Source organism: Primulina eburnea, chromosome 4, assembly GCF_022965805.1.
Source record: "Primulina eburnea isolate SZY01 chromosome 4, ASM2296580v1, whole genome shotgun sequence".
Taxonomy (NCBI): domain Eukaryota; kingdom Viridiplantae; phylum Streptophyta; class Magnoliopsida; order Lamiales; family Gesneriaceae; genus Primulina; species Primulina eburnea.
Window position 1 is genome coordinate 45,032,798 of NC_133104.1, and position 21,242 is coordinate 45,054,039.

The window sequence follows — 21,242 nt, forward strand, 5'->3', positions numbered from 1 at the left end:
GAAGTTGGGATTCAAGAAATCCGAGGATAACTCATGGGATAATCCCTCTAACTCCACCACCTTTCATTAATGGATAGAATCCTGATTAAATTTCCAGAAACTGATAAATTGAAAAGGATGAAATGAATGTTCCATCCACGTAAATATTAAATCGCCAGTAAAAAAGAAGTATGTGTTTTAATATCGGATGATGAGTTACCCTAAAACCCATCCGTTCGATTATTTATACAATTTCTCGTCAAATTTAAAATATCTGTTGATGCTTTGGCAGTGAAAAAAATTAATATAAAATTAGCATTAATTAAAATAGAAAGAGTCAAACAAAATATTAATAATTATTATGTATAAAAAAAAAATTCCAAATAAATTGCACGTGTGCATGGAGCAACCGAAATCAGGAACCCAGAAGCGCAACTTCCCGCGAAAAGAAGTAATAATTCTCTTGCTATAAATAGATTTTGCATGTTCAGAAAATAACCATCTGTCTTCACACCAGAAATTCTTGCTGCCTCTTTTGGGTCTTCTTTCAACAGTAAAGATCTCAACTTTCTTTCTTTTTTTGCTGCAAATTTCGATCGATTTAATGCGCGGAACTTGATTCGATCTTTTTTTTTGTTTCATTTCTGTTTCGATCAGGTTGAATTGCGATGGCGAGAAAGAGGATTAGAGAATGTGATTCGAAGAGATTGCTGGAAGAATTTTCGAAGAAGATTTCTGGGTCTGAATCTGCGCGAGAGGGAAGCACGTTTTTTATTTTTTTCAATCTATAACTGACGTAATACGTGTCTTCCTCTATTCCTTCTCCATATCGTGGAAATCTCTCGCCATAAATCCCAAAACTCCAATTCTGGAAATGTCTGTCCATGTACTCCGCACCCGATTCAGCCTGAAAGAGATTCGTGATGTCAAGAACTGATCCGGATTCCTCAAATCCGCCTTTGGCTACGGCAGGAGAGAAGAATTCTTCGTCGACGAAGATCGTGAAGCTCCGAAAAATCCCGCAAATTCCCACTAGGTCGAGAGCGAATAGGGAAGAGAACGAGGATTTTGATTTTGGTCTTGATGGTAATGGCGATGCGAAAATAATCAAGGCCACGACGCTAGGATTGAATCAAATCAGGACGCGATCCTCGCCCTCACCCTTGACGCTGACACCGGTTAACTCACTGGGCAAGCCCGCTAATTTCGACTGTACGACTAAGGATGTGGCTGATTCGAGACCTCAATTATCCTCTGCCTCACAGCAACCGGCTTCCACGTCCGCGGCACATGGTGGATTTTTTTACGTTATTTGTTTTTCCACAATCAGTTCTCTGTGTTTTGCATTAATAATTATCATAGCTAGTGTTCACGGGAACTCTTCAATCTGCATGATTCAGTATTTCCTTGAAGTTGGTTAGCTAGCAAAAATTGCAGAGAGAAGAGTTTATGGATTGCCTTGGTGCAGGGATGGAAGGATCAGAGAAAATAAAATTTTAGTTTCATATCTGAAATCATAATTAAAATTCTAGTTATCGTAATCGATCGATCATTGTTGTCCCCGAATGTTCTGATGTGAAAATCCTGTGAAAAATATCAGTCCTAATTACGCACTTCCACCGTAGGTAAAAAGGGACACTGGAGTCAATCAAAATCTTTGAGGGTACCTTCACCCCGAACGTCATGTTTACCGGTAATCAGTTTGCTCTTCTTTGGTTTCTTCAATTCTTTTAGCTGTTTCGTAAGATTTTCTACTGATAGTAAGTTAGCTGAAATGAAATGGACAGTTCATATTCACGTAATTTTGCTCATTGTAGGGTTTTCATTCAACCTTTGCCAAAGAAATGCAATCTCCACGGTTCCAGTCTATCATCCGCTTAACCAGTGGTCGCTCTCCAGATATTAAGAGCTTTTCTCATGAACTCAACTCCAAAGGTGTCCGACCTCTGCCATTTTGGAAATCTCGTGCCCTTGGTCGCATGAGAGTATGTTCAGTCCAAATATTGCCTTCTGTTTCTGCTCGTGATGTTATATCTTCATGGCTTTCCTAACATCAGCTATTTTCATCAACACAAAAATATTTTTCCAGGAAATTATGGTTGTCATACGATCCAAATTTGATAAATTAAAGGAAGAAGTTAATGCTGACTTGGGTATTTTTGCCGGGGATTTGGTGAATATACTTGAAAATACTTCAGAATCTCACCCCGAGTGGAAAGAATGTTTGGAAGGTTTGTTGGTAAAAGCCAGGCAATGTGAAAAAATGCCACCCACTGAATTTTGGTTAAAGTGTGAAGGCATTGTACAGAATCTAGATGATCGGCGTCAAGAGCTACCTATGGGTACCTTGAAGCAAGTGCATATGCGCCTCTTATTTATCCTCACACGTTGCACTCGACTTGTTCACTTCCAAAGGGAAAATGGTTATGAAGAAGACCGCACACTGGCTTCACACCAGCAAAGTGATTTTGGTGTTTACTCAGAGCATATTATTGGCACATTGGATGGGAAGCAACTTGAGAACCAAACTCAGAAGGTCCACGACCAGGATAAAAGCAATCTGAGTTGCAAGCAAGACAATGTAACAGAAGATGTTGACAGTGCAAAGAGTTTTGCTTCATCTACCGGAAGCTTTAGAATGTCATCTTGGAAGAGACTTCCATCTGCGGCCAAAAGAAACAGGAGAGGATATGGTTTTTCTGACACCCCCTCCAAGGATAAATCTGATAAACTGCAACATGGAGAAGAAATTGATAACGTCGAAAGCACAGATTCTCCAACATGCCAGGCTGAACAAGTGGGAGAATCCTTGAAGGAGCGAAAAGTGATTTGGGGAGTTTGGGATCAAAATCATATGGCATATGAGAATTCGTTGATCTGCCGAATATGTGAAGTTGAAATACCAACAGCTCTTGTTGAGCAGCACTCGAGAATCTGTACGATTGCTGACAGGTGTGACTTAAAGGGTATAACTGTAAATGAACGACTAGAAAGAGTTTCCGAGGCTCTTGAAAGAATACTTGAATCCTGGACACCGATAAGCACGGAAACAGGGGCAGGAAGTCCTGAAGCTGTGAGAATGTGTGAGTCAAGTTTGGCAGAAGATTCATACGAGTTGTTATACAAACGGAACATTGTTACTGAGGCTGATAATTATTTTCTTATTGATGATGTTTCATGCGATGTCCGTTCTCTAACACCTGATCAAATTAAGAATACATCTTCCGCAGGGAGTTCAATCCCCCAGTCACCTTCAGCAACACCACGAATAACACAGATAGAGTTTCTACTCAGTGGACGGAGAACAATATCTGAGTTTGAAAGTTATCAGCAGGTAACGTTTAAATATTTTCCTTGGTGGTTGGCCCTCCTTGTTTTCAACTACTCCTGGTTTTTAAATGGAGTTCCTTTCCACTGTAGTATCTTCTGTTAGTATACTAGTCAATCCAGATTGATAATTTTGTTTCTTTTAATTTGATTTTTTTTTCTCTCGGCAAAATGTGGCTGATATATTTAACACTATAAGATTTCCTGTTACAGATTTCAATTTATGATACACCCGTGTCTGGATAATTTCATTTGAGGATACTTTATGCCAATTCCACTTATTCGTTGCTCCTTTGATTTTTTCAGTAATGCAGACAAATTATTGTGCCTTGTATAGCCTATTTGTTTGGAATTTATTTTTTGAATAATTTGCACGACTACCTGAACTGGTAATCACAGATACACAAGCTGCAGGATATTGCTCAGTCTGTGATCAACGTTAACACTTATGACTACAACACACTGGAATGTTTGATTGAGCGCTTAGAAGATCTCAAATATGCCATTCAAGATAGGAAGGTGGATGCTCTTGTTGTCGAAACATTCGGAAGGCGCATTGAGAAACTATTACAGTAAGTTCTATTACACCGAAATGGCATTTGCTGGTGTAGAACTGTAAGGGGATATGAGCAAAGTTAGCATTCATGGTTTAGCGTGGCTTAGCTTCTCTTAAGACTTGTGCAACTTTGACTAAGTTAGATGCCATAGTTAAGTTTATGGTATGAACTATCAGTCACAGTTCATTGAAACTCCACTCATTTACAATAACCACTCTATTTATCCCTTGATTTTGATGTAAACACTAGTGCTGAGAACATTTTTCCAGCAGCATAATTTATGCCAAAAGTAACTACAGAGGCCCTGTACCTAATACCTATTGAAGCATTACCTTGTTTTATAAATTAATGTCAGTATTTTCATGGGTGAAACATGTAACATAAAGGAGAGAATTATGCAAAAGATTGACTTTATAATTTATTGCAATGGAGTTTCTGGGCATGGGGTTTGATAGTTCAATGCAGTTGAAATTTCAACTCATCCAGAAATTTACGATTGTTGCTTCAAAATTCTTGTAATTAGTCATAATATAATTGTGCACATATCTTGTAAAATGTGCAATCTTATTAGTGTTTCATGATCAAGAGGCGTAAACTTTTGTGCTAGCATCCTGTTTATACTTCAAATTTTTGGTTTCTTCTGAATGTCGCTTCCGCTAATCTTATTTAAAATCTTCAGGGAGAAATATGTAATTATATGTGGGCAGATTGACGATGAAAAGGCAGATATAAATAGCATGGCTTATGAGGATAGCCCAACAGAGGAAGACACAGTTCGCAGTGTGCGTGCAAGCCCTATTAATACATCTACAAGGGATCGAACATCTATAAAAGATTTTGAAATCATCAAACCTATCAGCCGAGGAGCTTTTGGTCGAGTTTTTCTTGCAGCAAAAAGAGCAACTGGTGACTTGTTTGCGATAAAGGTCAGATTCTTTGTCATAATCTAAAGTATTAAAATGATTGTTCTTTTTAACTGGACTTTGAATACATTAATGTTATATTTTTCTAAAGAAAACCCCCCATGTTAACCAAATTTTATAGGTTTTGAAAAAAGCAGATATGATTCGAAAAAATGCAGTGGAAAGTATCTTAGCCGAGCGCGATATTTTAATTTCCGTTCGCAATCCTTTTGTGGTGAGCAGATGTTACGATTTAAAGCCAGTTCGTAGGCTATGTTACAGCCAAACGAAAACTTTCCTTTACTAATTTATAATCTAATGATGAACAGGTCCGATTTTTCTATTCTTTCACATGTAGGGACAATCTTTATCTGGTTATGGAGTACTTGAATGGAGGTGATCTTTTCTCACTGCTAAAGAATCTAGGTTGCTTAGAGGAAGATATGGCACGCATATATATTGCCGAAGTTGTAAGGACTTCTATTACTCCGTAACTTAGAGTTGCTTCTCCTATTTTTTCTTCTTTAGACACTAATTTATCTATTTTCTTTGTAGGTACTTGCTTTAGAGTATCTGCACTCCTTGCATGTCATTCATAGAGATTTAAAGCCAGATAACCTGCTGATAGGTCCAGATGGTCACATCAAGGTCAATATATATAACTGTATCAATGTCTCCTATAAGCATGAGATGTATATCTTCAAATTTAACTGTGAAATATTGCTGTCTAAAAACAAAAATGCATTTGCGTAAATTAAATAATGTAATGAGAAATTTGAATTGTATTCTATCATCCTATCCACTTTATTATCTTTAACATTTTTTTAGCAATCCATTGGGATGAAAGTAGCATGGATTACAAGCTCCTTCTACGTTCTGGAGAAAATGGGATTGCTTACTTTTAGTATAATAGAAACTGTATTTTACAATCTTGCTAAGTTATTGAAACAGGTAAATATGATCTAGTAGAGTAGATAAGCAAGAAAATTCTGCTCTTTTCCTTGAAGACATTAAATAGTGAACTTTATATCACATTTTTCGCAGATTTGCATTCTTAACTACTCCCTAGAGGTAAATATACAGTGCTTACAGTTATATTGAGCTATGTTTGAAGTATTTTACCAATATAGTTAGATTTAATTGCATAGCAGGAGCTGTCTGTATTCACATTACACAAGTTCTATTTTCATTGGAATAGATTCTCTAACTTAATTCATTGTTTTATGTATTTTTTTCATAAATCTAATTTCTACTGTTGCAGTTGACAGATTTTGGGCTCTCCAAAGTTGGTCTTATAAACAGTACAGATGATTTATCGAGACCATCTGCTTTTATGGGGAATGATAAAACAAAAGCAGCATTGCACTCATCACTAAAAAGAGAACATCGGAAAACTCTTTCAGTTGTTGGAACACCTGACTATTTAGCACCTGAGATACTTCTCGGCATGGAACATGGTTCAAAACATATGCAAACTTTTTCAATGTTAAAGGACAGATCTACTGAATTCTATATTCTGTCATGCTTGTCTTGACTCGGTTGTGATGTTTTTTTTTCAGGTGCAACAGCTGATTGGTGGTCTGTGGGCATCATCCTCTTTGAGCTCCTTGTTGGTATTCCACCTTTTAATGCAGACGATCCACAGGTATACCACCAACATATGTTGTTGTAGAGATGAGGTGTTCTTGTCATTGTAATACATTAGTTGTTTAACTTTAAGGTTTTATATCAAAGTCTATTGTCAGAGCTTGATTTGATTGAGGTGTATAATTGACATTTCTAGTTTGGTGATTAAATTAGCTTCTAAAACTGACAGGTAATAAGTGAAAACACTTCGCAAATGGAACAAAGAGACACCCACAACCTACTTCACAAACTCTGTAACATATAGCCGTCCTTTCTAGCTAGTCAAAGGTCTCATCATTTCAAGTGTTTCGATGGTAGCCATCGTGGTTTTTTAATTCTTCATCCAGTTAAATTTGTATCCCACAAAGTTTGATAATTGACGTAAGAATTGTTTGAAGACTAACATTTTTTTTCCATCTGCAAAATAAAGCAACCAATGTTTTGATTTTTTTATCAGTGTTTGTGTATCACGGGCATGTTGATCAATTACGGTGTTGATAGCTTCTTTGTTTCACGCAGCAAATCTTCAACAATATTTTGAACAGAGACATACCCTGGCCCAAGGTACCAGAAGAAATGAGTCATGAAGCCTATGATTTGATTAAGAAGTATGTTCTACATGAAACTTTTTGTTACCTTTTGTGTCGGAAACTTTATGTAGTTATTTTATGATTTTTATCTCTAGATTTGTGTAAATAGAGTTTTAAAATCTACCGGCCAAGTGTCAAGATTCATATTGTTGGATAGCAAATGAAATAGTAACATAGTTAAATTGAGATTCTGAAAGCAAATATAGTGCCATATTATTTGTGTCTTCAAACCACTGCATGTTAGAGCTTGAGATAGGATTTGTCACAGGAATATGTTCACCTTTTCACCATTTAAAGCGTGTCCAAAAAATAATGCATTCTTCAAGGCCAAACTGATCTGAGTTCATTCATCCCCTAAATGTGCGGTCAGTGCATTTAAAGATTTATGCTTTTCTTGACATGTACACAAGATATTTTGGCCTTGTCAACTTTAGCTATTGAAGACAAGGACTTCTATTACCATTACATTAGCAAATGATTTTGGTTGCTATAATGATTGGATTATTATTCAAATCAATTTGTTCTCCTGTCTTGCTTGTAATTTGTGCAACTGGATATTTAACATATTTGGCTACCTTTCAGGTTGCTGATTGAAAATCCTGTTCAGAGATTGGGTGCAACTGGGGCTGGAGAGGTAAGGATACTTGAACTGGGGTAGGGGGGATGCAATATAGGAGGGGCTTAGGAATACTACCTAATTCCTCGGTTGTTCTCAGGTGAAGAGACACTCATATTTTAAGGACATTAACTGGGACACACTAGCAAGGCAAAAGGTCTTTACCTATTTCTCACTCGCATACGCTGTCCTGTAACACATGCTGGATTTTTTCTATAACAAAGCTATATTTATCTCAGCAATTACCATATATTCTCCTTATCCACAGGCAGCGTTCATACCTTCAGCCGAGGCACACGATACAAGTTATTTTATGAGCCGATATATTTGGAATACAGAAGAGGAAAATGTTCTTGGAGGTAGTGATTTTGATGACATGGCTGAGACTGGCAGTGCTTCCAGCAGTTCATACAGCTACATAAGGGATGAAGATGTAAGTTTTCCAAAAGCTGGACTGCATTAATTTCCTAAGTCTTTTTTGGAGATGCACATGATCAAGAACTCAACCAAAAGTTGAATAACGTATTATGAGATAATATATAATCTGTAGGATCCTATTGACCCAAAAGATTCACTTTGGCCCTCATTGGATTTCGTATGGCGTGAGTCCCGTGTTACCTGCTGATAAGGAGAACACAAGAAGAAAAGAAAATAGTTATTTGGTTTAAGCTGATTTTATTAATATTCATTTATTATGTTAGTTGAGTTAGGATGTAATTCATTAAAGTGGACTAAGTGAAACATTGGTCACAACGTTCGGTCATCCAAAATTATTTACTCTTTGATACCTGCTTCACAGAGGTCTTAGGAAATAATATTAAACACCGTTCAACCTAATCAACTCTGGACAATCTAGAAACAAATGCAGCCCCTAAATGTTTGAATTTCCCATTTCTGCAGTGAAAACTGATAAAACATTTTATCTTGGACACAGGGGGATGAATGTGGAAATCTAGCAGAATTCAGTACTCCAACTCTTGACACGAAGTACTCGTTCAGTAACTTCTCATTCAAGGTGTGAATCTTTAGTGAATAGTATAATGCTAGTGAATGACGATCTGCAACAAATTTATATTCTTGGTACAGCATATCCTACCAACCCCTCCTAATCTTTGTTTTCTCTCATCAGAACTTGTCCCAGCTAGCTTCCATTAACTATGATTTAGTTACAAAGAGCATTAAAGACTCGGTACAGACTGAAAAACCATCCGGTCCATGAATAAGCCTGGCTTTAGCTTCTGCTGAACATGGAACCTGTCCAAGTATCGTTTATAGATAGCTATAAGGACGGTTGATGCCAGATTGAGTGAATTTGACGGCCAAGCTACTGAATTGTGTATCGACTGTAGTCTCTTAACGTGCATAGTGGGCTGTTGTGTTAAGAAAGACACGATCCTTGGGTGCAAGGATGACTCTGATATTACATATATAGAATGCATATATTTTATTTTGATCAATTGAAAGTTTCGTCTCATTTTTCCTGTATATAGGTAGGTGTTTGTTTTTCTGGTACGGTAGATTTGTAATGTAATTATACACTTTAAATGTGGTTCATATTACTGTGAAGATGACTCGAAATTAAGTTGTGTTCCTTTGATTGTCCGTCTCGTTCATTAGACGCATGCACTTCCCTCTATTTTGATTTTAACAGCATAAAGTGAAGAAAATATGTAGTGAGTTGTCTCTTTTTGTTTAGTAGATGATATTATTTAACTCAACATTATTTTTCTTCAGAATTTGATGACCAGTTAATGGCGTATTAACTCAATAAAGTGTCGATTTTCTTCGGCTTTTAGGATGTTTCTTAGTTCAAATTTTTCATGAATAAACGATGTCAACGTCCGGCTTCCGAATTAGACATGGTAAAACGGGCTGACGAAGTGGGTCAACCCACCACCGGCCGCAACCTGCCATTAGGCGGCCATTTTGGCTGGCCAGCCCGCCAAAATGCCCAACCCACCTTAGGCCACGGGTTATGCTGTTACACAATATTACAGTAAATATAGAAGAAAAATATATTTCAGTCAACTAGTTTCATAAAATACTTAAAAACATTGAAATAAGAAATTAAGAAAGCATACTTAAACCAAACATGAAGAAAATAAACAAATACTATATATCAATTCTCATTAAATTCCATTCAATATGAACTTCTACATTAGCACACAGATTCAGATTTTACCAGATGGAGACGAGGCGTGAGAGAAAAATAAGGAAGAAATAGATAAGAGAGTGATGACGGCGCAGGAGAATTATTCTAATTTTTATATAAAACTTAAAAATATAAAATTCTACTCTAATTTGACGGGCCAACCCGTCCCGTTTAGGTCCGTCCCGTCTTGGCCCGCAACCCAAACAAGTTCAACCCGTTGGCCCGTCTTCAAACGATCTGCTATTTTATCAACTCAACCCGCTCAATTTTTATAGCTGGACGGGCTGGTCCGACTAACCTGACCCAATATGACAAATCTATCCCATATAGACCTGGCCAAGGGTCAGACCTGGCCCGGACCCGGACCCGAACCTCGCCCATGGCCACGTCTACTCCCAAGTCACTGGTCTATATATAAGTTTATTTAAATTGGTCAAATTGAAGGGTAAAGGGTAGTTTAGACAAATAGATTCCTTCCTACTCTTGTGGCTGACTTTTATTGTTCCGCAATCGTTTTCCAAGAACTTCGTGTCACCATTTTTGCGCTGGTCCCCTAACAATCCTAACGGCTGCACCTAATCCCTTGCTCAAACGGGATTTGGGTGCCAGCGCAAGTATTGCCAAAGTTTGTTCTTTTTTCTTCTGGGATCCTCTGTTACTGTTCACGATACAGGAGAAACATCTTACAGGGTCTAAGAAAACAGAGGTACGATAATCTTCCTTCACAATCTCCCACTTTTATGTCGATATATGCGGAAATTTGACACATGTATATATTTGTTTGGCCCATATATGTGAGCGTTTTATTTTTGGGGGGAACATTTATTCAGTTTTTTGCCGGAAAATGTATATTTTGTGAAGGATCTTGATCCCCCTTTTCGTCCTTATATTTGAAACGGACGTTGGGGTCGAATCAAGGAAGATTGTTGATGATAATATAAAGTCTCGATCAACTGAAGAGGCAAAGCAAATGTCTTGCGTGATACTGGTACATCATGCATTGTGCATTGTATTTTTAACACACTACAGAAACTGTAGCATTCCCACGTTTATTTTGCTTTGTGAATCTGGTTTGGTCTCTCTACTGACACTGTCCTTTATAAAACAGTAAAATAAGGAACTCCTGTTCTTGGTCTTAGTTACTTGTATGGCGTTGCAGCTATTATTGTTTCTTCCCCTGATTTTTTTATGTTGGCCGCTATATATACATGTGCCAAGAGCCCTTTTTTCAATGTAATTGGTTGTGAATTTATAGTCTTATCCTAGTGAAACTGAATTATGATTAAAGATTTACCGTACGAAATAAGAATGGGATTTTTGACAGGACTTCATAATCTTTCTTGGTGGCCTGTCATGACACCGGACACGACAGCCTCAAGCTATTGGTTGAACTGGAGGTTTTTACTCTGTGCAACATGGATCCTAATTGCTATGGTGTGTTCTGCACTTTTGATATGGAGATATGAAGGCACTAAAAATTCGAAAAACAGAACAAGTGGTGAGACACAGGAAGCAGCAGGATGTTTGTACAAGGGTGAAGCTTGGGGAACGTGTTCGAAAATGATCCATCCCATTTGGCTACTTGGCTACCGAATTGTTGCTTTCTGCTCAATGCTTGCATTAATTCTTGCCGATTCCTTCATCAACAGTGCTCACATATTTTATTTTTATACTGAGTAAGGATTCTTTATTTGTTTGTTTGAACATGTTCTCTCACTGGGAACCCTGATTTTCAGTAGCATTCCATGTTTTTGGCTTGACTTCTATTGGTTAGTTGTCTCCTAGATTCCAATACTTGCATTAAGAAAATATAATTCCTCTCTGATTGAAGGAATCTTTGGATGAATTCATGCCAATGTGTTTCTTGACACAGCTCCTTATTATATCCTTCTTGCCTAGCTTCTTTTTCATCTTTTGATACCTTTGTTTTTTTGTGTTGCTATTTCACTCCTTTCTCATAAGAATGAACAAACTAAATGCTCCAATAAGGCGTGATATTGTGATGTGTGTGTGTGTGTGGTTGGAGCATATCTTGTCTCACTGCTTTTTTGTTAAACAGGTGGACTTTTACTCTAGTCACCATCTATTTTGGGGTATGCTACTCATTGCTGAAATCTGCATCTATACGCCTCTAAATTTTACACTCCATGTGGATATGTCGTCAGTATTGCTCTTTTAAATTTTCGACAAGTATCAAGAAAGTCATTGAATTCCATTATATATTTTTTTAATTGGTTGTGTCATTTCATTCTTATATGAAGATCAAAAACAGTTTTTTTATTTTTTCAGTTTGTATTTCTGTAGTTAGCATCATTACTCTCCCTTCATGGATGTCTCCATTACTGCCACAAAGTCGACCACGATAAAAATTGCTGTGTTGATTCAGAGGAGCGAGGCTCCTATATAGTACCAAAGCTTGGAGAATATGCAGATGTGCCCAGCATGACCATAAGCTTGAATCAGCACGACGAAGATCGTTGCCAAAGTGCATCTACTTGGGAATACACCTTACAAATAATTTTTCAGGCAAGTTTTCTCCTGCAGTAATATCATACTCCTAATTATTTATTAGAGATCTTATTCTATAATTGTTTTTTTATGTTTAATATTTTTTAGTGGGGGAATTTTGGAATTTAACATCATCTTTTTTTTCTTTTGTATTTTTATTTTTATTGTTCTTTGTTTTGTGAAGCTCTCAGCTTCTTTAATTTTTTTTCATATTTTTTTTTTCTAGTTATTCTAGATTGTTATCTAATTTTTTTTATTTAATTAGTTAGAAAAATATATTGTCTACTTATGTGGGCATTTTTCATTTTTGTTGGATAAGTTATCAAATAAATAATGAGTAAATTAATTTAAAATAAATGTGATAATTGCAATTTTGAAGTGGTCATACCAAATTAGTTATTCTAAGGTGCTCTCTCTTTATATTATACTAGTGTCCTTCGCATGCGATGCGTGTATACATATTGTATTTAAAAAAAATTGGCGTCGGATAATTTTTTTTTAATTCGAGAGATTATATTAAAATTTAAAACTTTTAAAAGTTTTTTATAATAAATATTTAACTTTAAGATTAAAAAATATTTTATTAGTATATGGTAGAGAAATAAGATGCAAATTTACTAAAATGAATGCCGTTTTTATTAAACAAAAAATAGAATGTTTTGTAATTTGAGAAAAAATGTATTTTTGGTTTAAAAAAAAGAACATGACACCAAAGTTAGTTATTGTAAGTGTCTCAAATTTAATAATATAATATAGATATAAAAAACAGACCATGATACCAAAATTAGTTACTCGAGGTATCTTAAACTTAATAATACAGTACATACTTAATAATATAGTATAGATATAAAAAAACAGATCATGACATCAAAGTTAGTTATTTTATGTGTTTCAGCCTTTTGGGTCATAACTCAATTTATGGTCATAGAAGCACTAACAAGAACTCAAGTCTTGGATAAGCACTGAATATTTAGCCATTGCAATCAAAGATTCATCGCCAAGTGTGACTGAAGACCTGTAATAGGTATATTAGGACATAAGACTGGACAAAACATGGATTAGTTGAGTGAACTGTTGAATTTTGTCATCACCGTGTTGTATATATTTTTTTCACTTGTTCTTATTATTCCTCATTTCACTTTTTTTTTATAGATGTGTGCTGGGGCTGTCGCACTAACAGATTCTGTCTTCTGGCTCTTACTTTTCCCATTTTTTACTGCCAAAGATTTCAGATTAAGTTTTGTAAGTATAAAGATTTCAATTTTATCGGCGCAGCTATAATATTGTTTGAATTTAGTGATTCTGTTACCTTCAAGTCTTCAACTATGCTACGGATGGTATTTTGCTAATTCCACTAAACTAATTCGCTAGGGCTCACATGAACTTATTCAAGCTGTAATATTGTATTAAAGTTCGGTCATATAGGTAGTCTGACTACTCAGTCGAATAGTCAATTGTGAGCCTGAACTTCGCTTGAATAAAAATTTCTGAGCTGCCATTTACATTTAAATGAAATCAATATTGATACTTAACATAAACATCACTTTAACTAAAACAGTTGAAGTGTCTTGAGATCAAACGGCTTCACAAGCGCTCGAGTTCCGCTTGGATCATGATTTGGGCAGTTCAAAGTCACTCTCCTCAAATTTACCTCTGTCTGCATTTGATTACAGAACACATGTTAAAGTTAAATGCATGCAACACATTATTCCTTCGATATCCTCATCGATTCAACACCTTAGTATTGCTTGATTTTGCAGCTGGTTTTTTGTATGCATTCTGTCAACGCTGTTTTCCTCCTTGGTGAAACAATTTTAAACAGCCTGGTAATCTATTAATTGCTAAATTCTCAAATATCTTTCAGTTAATCCTGAACTTACAGAATCATCGACCATTATTTTCCAGCGGTTCCCCTTCTTCCGAATGGCATATTTCCTTCTATGGACATGTGTATTCGTTGTTTTCCAGTGGACCATCCATGCTTTTGTTCCCATGAGGTATGCATATGATTCCTCCAAACTTCTCCGGGATTACACATGATTAATTTTTTCACTCATTGTGAATTACCGCCAACAGGTGGCCTTATCCTTTTCTTGAATTGTCATCTCCATATGCTCCCATATGGTAAGCTTTATAACTTTACTTGGTTATGCTTCTGGTAAGTGGAAGCTGTCGATCTAACAGAGCTATGAGTTTGTATTCTTGATCTCCTTTCTAACACATTTCACTTAAAATATCCTTCGCAGGTACTTGTCTGTGGGGCTGTTACATCTTCCTTGTTTTGGGATTTTTACTCTTATATTTAAGATAAAAAACTGCTGCTTATCGAGATAAAACAGGACCTTCTATCATATAAATAAGTGCAAGCTAACACGCTGTGCTTTCGACATGTTAGGAATAACAGGTTTGCTACGTTTTTATTGAATTTCCACGAGATACTGATTGTGATGGCCGGAATTATAAGTTTGTATATAATTTGAAACTGCTGAAAGTCGAATATAAACTAATTTTCTATAATGGGGTTGGCATGACATTCAAAGATGAGGGGACTGTTTGTACTGCATAGACACAAGTCTGAATTTTCTTTGAAAATGTAAATGGCTACATCACCATCTGTCTTTATATTAAAATGTAAACGAGGAGAAATGCCAACCATGGGAATTGGAGGAGCACTCCAAATTTTGTGCATGTGTTTTTAGTGGATTTGCTCAAGGTCAATGCAATAAATCCAAATCCAGGACTTTTTGTGTGGATGCCTTGCGCAAGTAATAATGAGATAAATGTTCACTTCGTGGCTCTCAGTTTGGTATATAAACCTTCAAAACTTTAGTGTATCTGTTGACTTTTGAAAGATTAGTGCAATGATAACGATAATTTCATTGTGATATGTGAGTATTGATGTGGGGTAATCAAGAAATAGTGCACGTCAAAATTTTAAAAGATTTGAGTTATATTATTGAAATTGTTATAGTTCTTGGTATTAAAATGAATATTACTTTAAATAATTTAAAATATTTGAATTATATTATTGAAATTATTTATAGCATTTGGTATAAATACAAACATTGTACGTTCCAGTCCATGTGTTATGTGAACAATAATTGAATATGGGTGTTCGAGTTGGTGAGTATCAGTTAATGGTCATGAGTTTGATTTTCTCTACCGATATTTTGTCAGTGTAGCTTGGAGGTTTTTCCATGTAGACCGAATGGGCGACTATTGGTTTTAATATAATGATAATATTAATTGAAGAAGGGTTGTTTGATCCATGTGAAGAATCTTTTGTTTCTTTGCATGAACTTGTATTTGTGATATAGTAATTAAAACAGGATATTGTAAGATGACTAAAAAATGTTAGTTTTGTTATGTTGGTATACTTGCAACTAAAATCATCCAAATTATTCAAATTTGATGTTTTTTATTTACAAATTATAGCCAACTAGCTGACATATTGTGATAAATTTGTTGACTGTTCCCATTTGTTTAACGATCTTTTGATTTTCCGGCAAAACGAGTTTCACATTCAATGGTGCGGTGGTGCCTGCTGACGGAACGCATAAGAATTTATGGGGAGAAAGAAGTATGATTTGGTAATTCGATTCAACAATTAAAAATAAATAAAAAAAAATGAAAGAAAGAAAAATTAGGCACGCAATAAACTTTTGACGAAGAAATTTGGTGAGAAAACAAAAGTTTCCAGTACGCAAAAAAAAATAATAATAATAATAATTAATTATACTGGAAAAAATGTTATATTAATTGAAGTGGAAGTAAGTTCGTACGAAATCCAACCACCGAATATGAATTTGCGAACATTTTTTAATCGATGAATCCACCAACGAGAAGTGTAGGTTGGTGGGTTCTGCACTACTTCCCGCTAAAATAAGACCCATTTTACCAAATTTATTAAATCACATGTGAATCGATCTCTCTAACTATAAGTATAGCTACACAATACCAAGATTTGGCCTGTGTTGTTAATTAGTAGTAACCATCTCTCTCCACACCAGAATTTCTTGCAGCCTATTTTGGATCTCTTTGAACGGTAAAGATCTCAACTTTCTCTGTATATCTGGCAGCTATTACGTTCTTGATTTACATTTAGTATTTGGTTTAACTGGTGGATCCTGATTCGATCTGTTTTTACCTTAAGTTTTTTTATTCTGATCTGGGAATGCGGCTCTGGGCTCGGTTCATTTTTTTGCTTTTTTAATTTGTGTTGAATGAGAAAATCAGATTGAGAAGCAATGGCAAGAAAGAAGATTAGAGAGTATGATTCCAAGAGGCTGTTGAAAGAACATTTCAAGAGGATTTCTGGGTCTGATTTGGACATCAAATCTGCTCAAGTCGGTTTCATTTTTTGTCTTCCTTTTTCTTTGATCTATTGTCATTCATTTTTGTAATTATCGGATGTCAAGTATTTGATGTTTCTGGCAAAATCGATTTGTTTGAGTTGAAGAAATAGTAAGGTCTTGTCTCATATTTGGAGGGACGTACCTAAATCTTCATTTTTTTTGCTGCTCAAATTGGATGATATTTATAGATTAGCTATCTGACTAATAGGCCAATCCGGGGTTCTACTATCGACCTTAAATGAAAATATCCGAAAACTTTGTGCATAATTTTATTGAAGTTCAAAATTTTGTCCCAAGTTTTCTACATTTTAGTGTATCTGGAAGCTGGATGGACGTTCCGATTGGTGGTGGTTCAGTCTGCGTTGAGGTGCAAAACTTTCATATAAAAAAACGCATCTTGAAATTTTCCATTTGAGTCGTCTATCTATTGATGATATACGTGGATTTTTATCCATTGCTTAAATTGTTCAGGATATACCTTGATTTAACTCAATTATGCTACTGAAATATTCAGATCCGTGAGTTTTATTGGCATCCGCTTAGTGTATATAATCTTGTGAGAACAGGTGCAGAACCATAATTTTTTTCAGTTGGGCGGAGATCTAAATTGCAAGGGATTCAAAATTCACCGTTAGTTTTGTGAATTTATGTTCCATGATCTAATTGCAATATTTGTTTGTGATGGTTTAGGTCACGGAATTTACTGATTTCAATGAACTGGTAAACAAGGAGCCATGGCTCTCATCAACAAAACTGGTTGTCAAACCAGATATGTTATTCGGGAAGCGTGGCAAAAGTGGTCTTGTCGCATTGAACCTGGATGTGGCTGGAGTTGCCGTATTTGTAAAAGAAAAGATTGGGAAAGAGGTACTTTCAATATGCTTTCACATTATTTCTTGTGTTATATCGAACACTCTTCTTTCACGCCATATCTTCCATGCCACGGAAAATTTATTCATATAATTATATAGTATACATACTTACCTATGCTTTGACACGTTTCATTTGAAAACAGGTAGAGATGGGAGGATGCAAAGGGCCAATTACAACATTTATTGTAGAACCGTTTGTTCCTCATAATGAGGAATTTTATGTGAATATAGTCTCCGAAAGGCTGGGTTGTAGTGTAAGCTTCTCTGAGTGTGGAGGAATTGAAATTGAAGAGAACTGGGACAAGGTACTGGGAATTCTTTTTTGTTACATGTTTTAGCAAAAAATGTTGTACCCATCCATTATTTTCAGTAGTTGAATTTCCTTTAAATCTAACCAACGTTTACGGTATATTTTGTACTCCAGGTGAAGACTATATTTGTTCCAACGGGCACGTCTTTCACATCAGAGTCATGTGCTCCACTTGTGGCAACTCTTCCCTTGGAGGTAATTTCTCTCTCTCTTTTATTTGAATTTATGTATCTATCTTCTCAGTTTTGGTGAAGTGCCATTTGCTCGTATTGGTAATTAGAAATTATGTATGTGATACAGATTAAAGGTGTGATTGAGGAGTTCATCAAAGTGGTCTATGCTTTATTTTTAGGTAATTTTAAGATTCTCGACAATAAATTTTCACGTAAAAGATATGAATTCATCAATATTCTCTTGGTTTCAAGCCTTGTGGCAATGATTTGAGATATTTTTTGGCTTAGATTTGGACTTCACTTTTCTTGAGATGAATCCTTTTACCTTGGTTGATGAAAAGCCTTATCCTTTGGATATGAGAGGGGAGCTTGATGATACAGCTGCTTTCAAGAACTTTAAAAAGTGAACTTATTTTTCTTTCATTAATCTTCTTCTATTTTTTAGGCTTAATATCACCTATAAGAATACCATGCTAATATTAGATGGTTTTTACAAAATCTTGACCTTACAGATGGGGAAATATTGAATTTCCGATGCCGTTTGGAAGAGTTATGAGCCCTACAGAAAGCTTTATTCATGGACTTGATGAAAAGGTGATTAAAAATGCATCTACTCTCCTTTTCAACCCCTTGTGAATCTTGTTAATTAAGGATACAATAGACATTGAGAATGCAACAAATTGTGTGATATAATGAATGCCGAGTCTGTATATTAATAATCTACGGTAAAGGCTTATTTATTTCTCTTATCATTTCTCCTTCAGACTAGTGCATCTCTGAAGTTCACAGTCTTGAACCCGAAAGGACGAATCTGGACTATGGTTGCTGGAGGAGGCGCTAGTGTTATCTATGCAGATACCGTATGTGTTCCTCATTCTTGGTCCTTTTTTATGCTCTTGAAACAGTTTGTCGTAAAATTAATCATATTCGGATTTAGGTTGGTGATCTTGGCTTCGCCTCTGAGCTCGGGAATTATGCAGAATACAGTGGTGCTCCCAATGAAGAGGAAGTATTGCAGTATGCCAGAGTTGTAATTGATGTGAGGATTGTACCTTGCCTATTTTCTTTCTTTAGTCCTCAAGATCTTGGTTGATGGAAGATCTGAGAAAATCCACGTAGAAAGCGCTGAAATACACTTTTTTCATATACTTCAGCCAACATATTGACTAGTGAATAATTTACAGTGTGCAACTGCCGATCCTGATGGTCAGAAACGAGCCCTTGTGATAGGTGGTGGGATCGCCAATTTCACTGATGTCGCTGCCACGTTTAATGGCATCATTCGAGCTCTGAAAGAAAAGGTACTGAAACTTCAGCATCCATTTGTTATTCTATCTCCACACCAGATGCTCAAGCCCTAACATTATTGCTCCTGTCATAGGAATCAAAACTTAAGGCGGCAAGGATGAGTCTGTATGTTCGAAGGGGTGGTCCGAATTACCAGAAAGGTCTTGCCAGGATGAGAACTCTTGGAGAAGAAATCGGGATCCCTATAGAGGTCTATGGACCTGAGGCAACCATGACCGGTATATGCAAACAGGCCATTGAATGTATCACTGCAGCTGCCTGAACTTTGAATTCATTGTTTATTGCTTTGATTGTAGGAATAAATATTTAAAATTGTGTTGTTTAAACGTGACATAAATGAGGCAGTAGCCCTTTTAATGAAGTCTCCGAGATTCCAAATTAATGAATCAGATTATTTAGGTGAAATTTTTTCTTTTATATTTTTTATGTCTTAGATATTAATGAATAGTTTATTGTGAGTTACAACCAGCAGAGATTGTGGTAGACTAGAGAATATACCGCTTTTCTAAGGCGACAACAATTCGCTGGGCATGGGGATTCGTTTTTTGAGTTAAGTTTCAAACATTCAAGAAAGTTATTTGGACAATCTTTGTTTTTATTTTTCTAAAAAGAATAATTGTTTTGCTTTTAATTTATTAAACCATTTACTTTTAATTCTAAGTTAAAAACTTATAAAAAAAATGTTAATATCAAACTTCATATTATCATGTTATTCTATACTTATCATGTTATTCTATTATTATATTTCTTATATCTTATTGTGATACTATAATTTATTACTTAATCAGAAATTGCACAAAAATTATAACAAAAAAATATATAGAGAGAAAATTTAAAAAGACAAAAATTTAAAGGTAGTATAACATTGAATTATTTGATTAATTAATATAGGTGTTACATTTTATTCTTGAAGTGATATAAATTACTATAATAAATGTATAATGTGATAATTCACTAATTATTAATTATATATTAGGTTGAATAAATATAAAATTTTGATATTTCTTTTATGTCCTTCCAACAATTAGAATTTTACATATATATCCTTATCGAGTTTTTAGATTTATACTGATAAAGAGATTATTTTTTTATCTTTTCACAGTTGAAAAACAAAGCCAATAATTCACAATTTTATAGATACTAGCAAGTAACACGTGCGTTGCACGTGGTGAATAAATGTTGTAACGAATAAGTGAACATAAAATACTTATATTGAGTGAAATCGAAAGAACCATTTTCTATTGAATATTCATGATATAAAAAAGCATTATCAATTTTTTTCCTTGTTTAATTTTCAGTTTTTGGGTCATCTCTGTGCGACTGTTTTGTCTAAGTTTCCTCATCATTTTACTGAAATCATCTATTTTTTCATTATCTTGAATTTTATGGTTTCTCCTTTGGAACATGATGATTTTTTTTTCTTTTTATGTGGTTTTGTCATTTCTTTAGTATTTCGTGTCTTCTTATTTTCATATTATACGTGTTTTGCCCTTTCCTTTGCATTCGTTCTTTTCTTAATATTTATTGATATTTCAGTTCTTTGTTTTCTTACCAGTATTTCTCTTGAGTTATCGTTTCTCCAATCCATCCACAATTATTGATGTTATTCTATTTTTAGTCGAGACAGACTTGTCTAATTTGAAAAGAAAATTGTGATCTTATTTTCTTTGTTGATCAAGTATTGTTACATGCTCCAAGTTACTTTTTTTATGCAATATAAAATTTGTAGTTATTGGGAATATGTAATAGATTATTATAATATTATTCAAATAAATATTTTAATTTGTCTTAGTATACATGTCAATTATTTTTTGATGGAGCAACCAATAAATGTATCAGGAATCTCTTCGAACAACGTCACTCTAGCTATTTCATTTTCATTTTGGACCAGCATTGTTATCTTGTACTTGAAAATTAATTGTGAGAAAGTTTAAAAAAATAATTAAATGTTTTTAAGCATGTAAAGT

General features: G+C 35.1%; 3 protein-coding genes across 7 annotated transcripts; all 3 read left to right on the forward strand.

Moving 5' to 3' along the window:
* The first annotated feature begins 420 nt into the window (after positions 1–420).
* On the forward strand, positions 421–9,186 carry LOC140829514 (probable serine/threonine protein kinase IRE). Of its 2 annotated transcripts, XM_073192796.1 has the most exons (18): positions 421–532; positions 637–1,272; positions 1,605–1,672; positions 1,797–1,964; positions 2,069–3,313; positions 3,706–3,878; positions 4,543–4,789; positions 4,908–5,000; positions 5,095–5,235; positions 5,321–5,413; positions 6,027–6,222; positions 6,325–6,410; positions 6,911–6,999; positions 7,564–7,615; positions 7,698–7,754; positions 7,866–8,030; positions 8,532–8,612; positions 8,727–9,186. In XM_073192796.1, the coding sequence occupies exons 2-18, from the start codon at positions 903–905 to the stop codon at positions 8,814–8,816; spliced, it is 3,414 nt and encodes a 1,137-aa protein (XP_073048897.1). In that variant the 5' UTR covers positions 421–532; positions 637–902; the 3' UTR covers positions 8,817–9,186. The 2 variants fall into 2 exon arrangements, 1 of the variants encoding a protein (XP_073048897.1); XR_012117479.1 differs by lacking the exons at positions 8,532–8,612; positions 8,727–9,186 and having other exon boundaries at positions 6,911–6,955; positions 7,866–8,028.
* Positions 9,187–10,206: 1,020 nt separating this feature from the next.
* On the forward strand, positions 10,207–14,798 carry LOC140829517 (uncharacterized). Of its 3 annotated transcripts, none has more exons than XM_073192800.1 (9): positions 10,207–10,455; positions 11,074–11,425; positions 11,809–11,842; positions 12,054–12,275; positions 13,410–13,499; positions 14,018–14,083; positions 14,163–14,254; positions 14,334–14,381; positions 14,504–14,798. In XM_073192800.1, exons 2-9 carry the CDS (start codon positions 11,103–11,105, stop codon positions 14,589–14,591), a joined length of 963 nt encoding a protein of 320 aa, XP_073048901.1. In that variant the 5' UTR covers positions 10,207–10,455; positions 11,074–11,102; the 3' UTR covers positions 14,592–14,798. The 3 variants fall into 3 exon arrangements, with proteins under 3 accessions (XP_073048901.1, XP_073048902.1, XP_073048900.1); XM_073192801.1 differs by lacking the exon at positions 10,207–10,455 and adding an exon at positions 10,475–10,737; XM_073192799.1 differs by lacking the exon at positions 10,207–10,455 and having other exon boundaries at positions 10,856–11,425.
* Positions 14,799–16,041: 1,243 nt separating this feature from the next.
* On the forward strand, positions 16,042–19,657 carry LOC140829515 (ATP-citrate synthase alpha chain protein 1). Of its 2 annotated transcripts, XM_073192798.1 has the most exons (12): positions 16,042–16,302; positions 16,494–16,603; positions 17,303–17,479; positions 17,628–17,789; positions 17,909–17,989; positions 18,095–18,146; positions 18,256–18,370; positions 18,480–18,561; positions 18,732–18,827; positions 18,905–19,006; positions 19,152–19,268; positions 19,349–19,657. In XM_073192798.1, the coding sequence occupies exons 2-12, from the start codon at positions 16,505–16,507 to the stop codon at positions 19,535–19,537; spliced, it is 1,272 nt and encodes a 423-aa protein (XP_073048899.1). In that variant the 5' UTR covers positions 16,042–16,302; positions 16,494–16,504; the 3' UTR covers positions 19,538–19,657. The 2 variants fall into 2 exon arrangements, with proteins under 2 accessions (XP_073048899.1, XP_073048898.1); XM_073192797.1 differs by lacking the exons at positions 16,042–16,302; positions 16,494–16,603 and adding an exon at positions 16,635–16,979.
* The last annotated feature ends 1,585 nt before the right edge of the window (positions 19,658–21,242 follow it).

Coding starts and splice junctions, on each gene's coding strand:
- LOC140829515 (XM_073192797.1), top strand. CDS start 16,851: ATGAAAATATCCGAAAACTTTGTGCATAATTTTATTGAAGTTCAAAAT. Junction 16,980..17,302: donor GTGGTTCAGTCTGCGTTGAG/GTGCAAAACTTT, acceptor GTGATGGTTTAG/GTCACGGAATTTACTGATTT. Junction 17,480..17,627: donor AAGAAAAGATTGGGAAAGAG/GTACTTTCAATA, acceptor ATTTGAAAACAG/GTAGAGATGGGAGGATGCAA.
- LOC140829517 (XM_073192799.1), top strand. CDS start 11,028: ATGATTAAAGATTTACCGTACGAAATAAGAATGGGATTTTTGACAGGA. Junction 13,500..14,017: donor AAGATTTCAGATTAAGTTTT/GTAAGTATAAAG, acceptor TTGATTTTGCAG/CTGGTTTTTTGTATGCATTC. Junction 14,382..14,503: donor TCTCCATATGCTCCCATATG/GTAAGCTTTATA, acceptor TATCCTTCGCAG/GTACTTGTCTGTGGGGCTGT.
- LOC140829514 (XM_073192796.1), top strand. CDS start 903: ATGTCAAGAACTGATCCGGATTCCTCAAATCCGCCTTTGGCTACGGCA. Junction 5,414..6,026: donor GTCCAGATGGTCACATCAAG/GTCAATATATAT, acceptor CTACTGTTGCAG/TTGACAGATTTTGGGCTCTC. Junction 7,755..7,865: donor ACACACTAGCAAGGCAAAAG/GTCTTTACCTAT, acceptor CCTTATCCACAG/GCAGCGTTCATACCTTCAGC.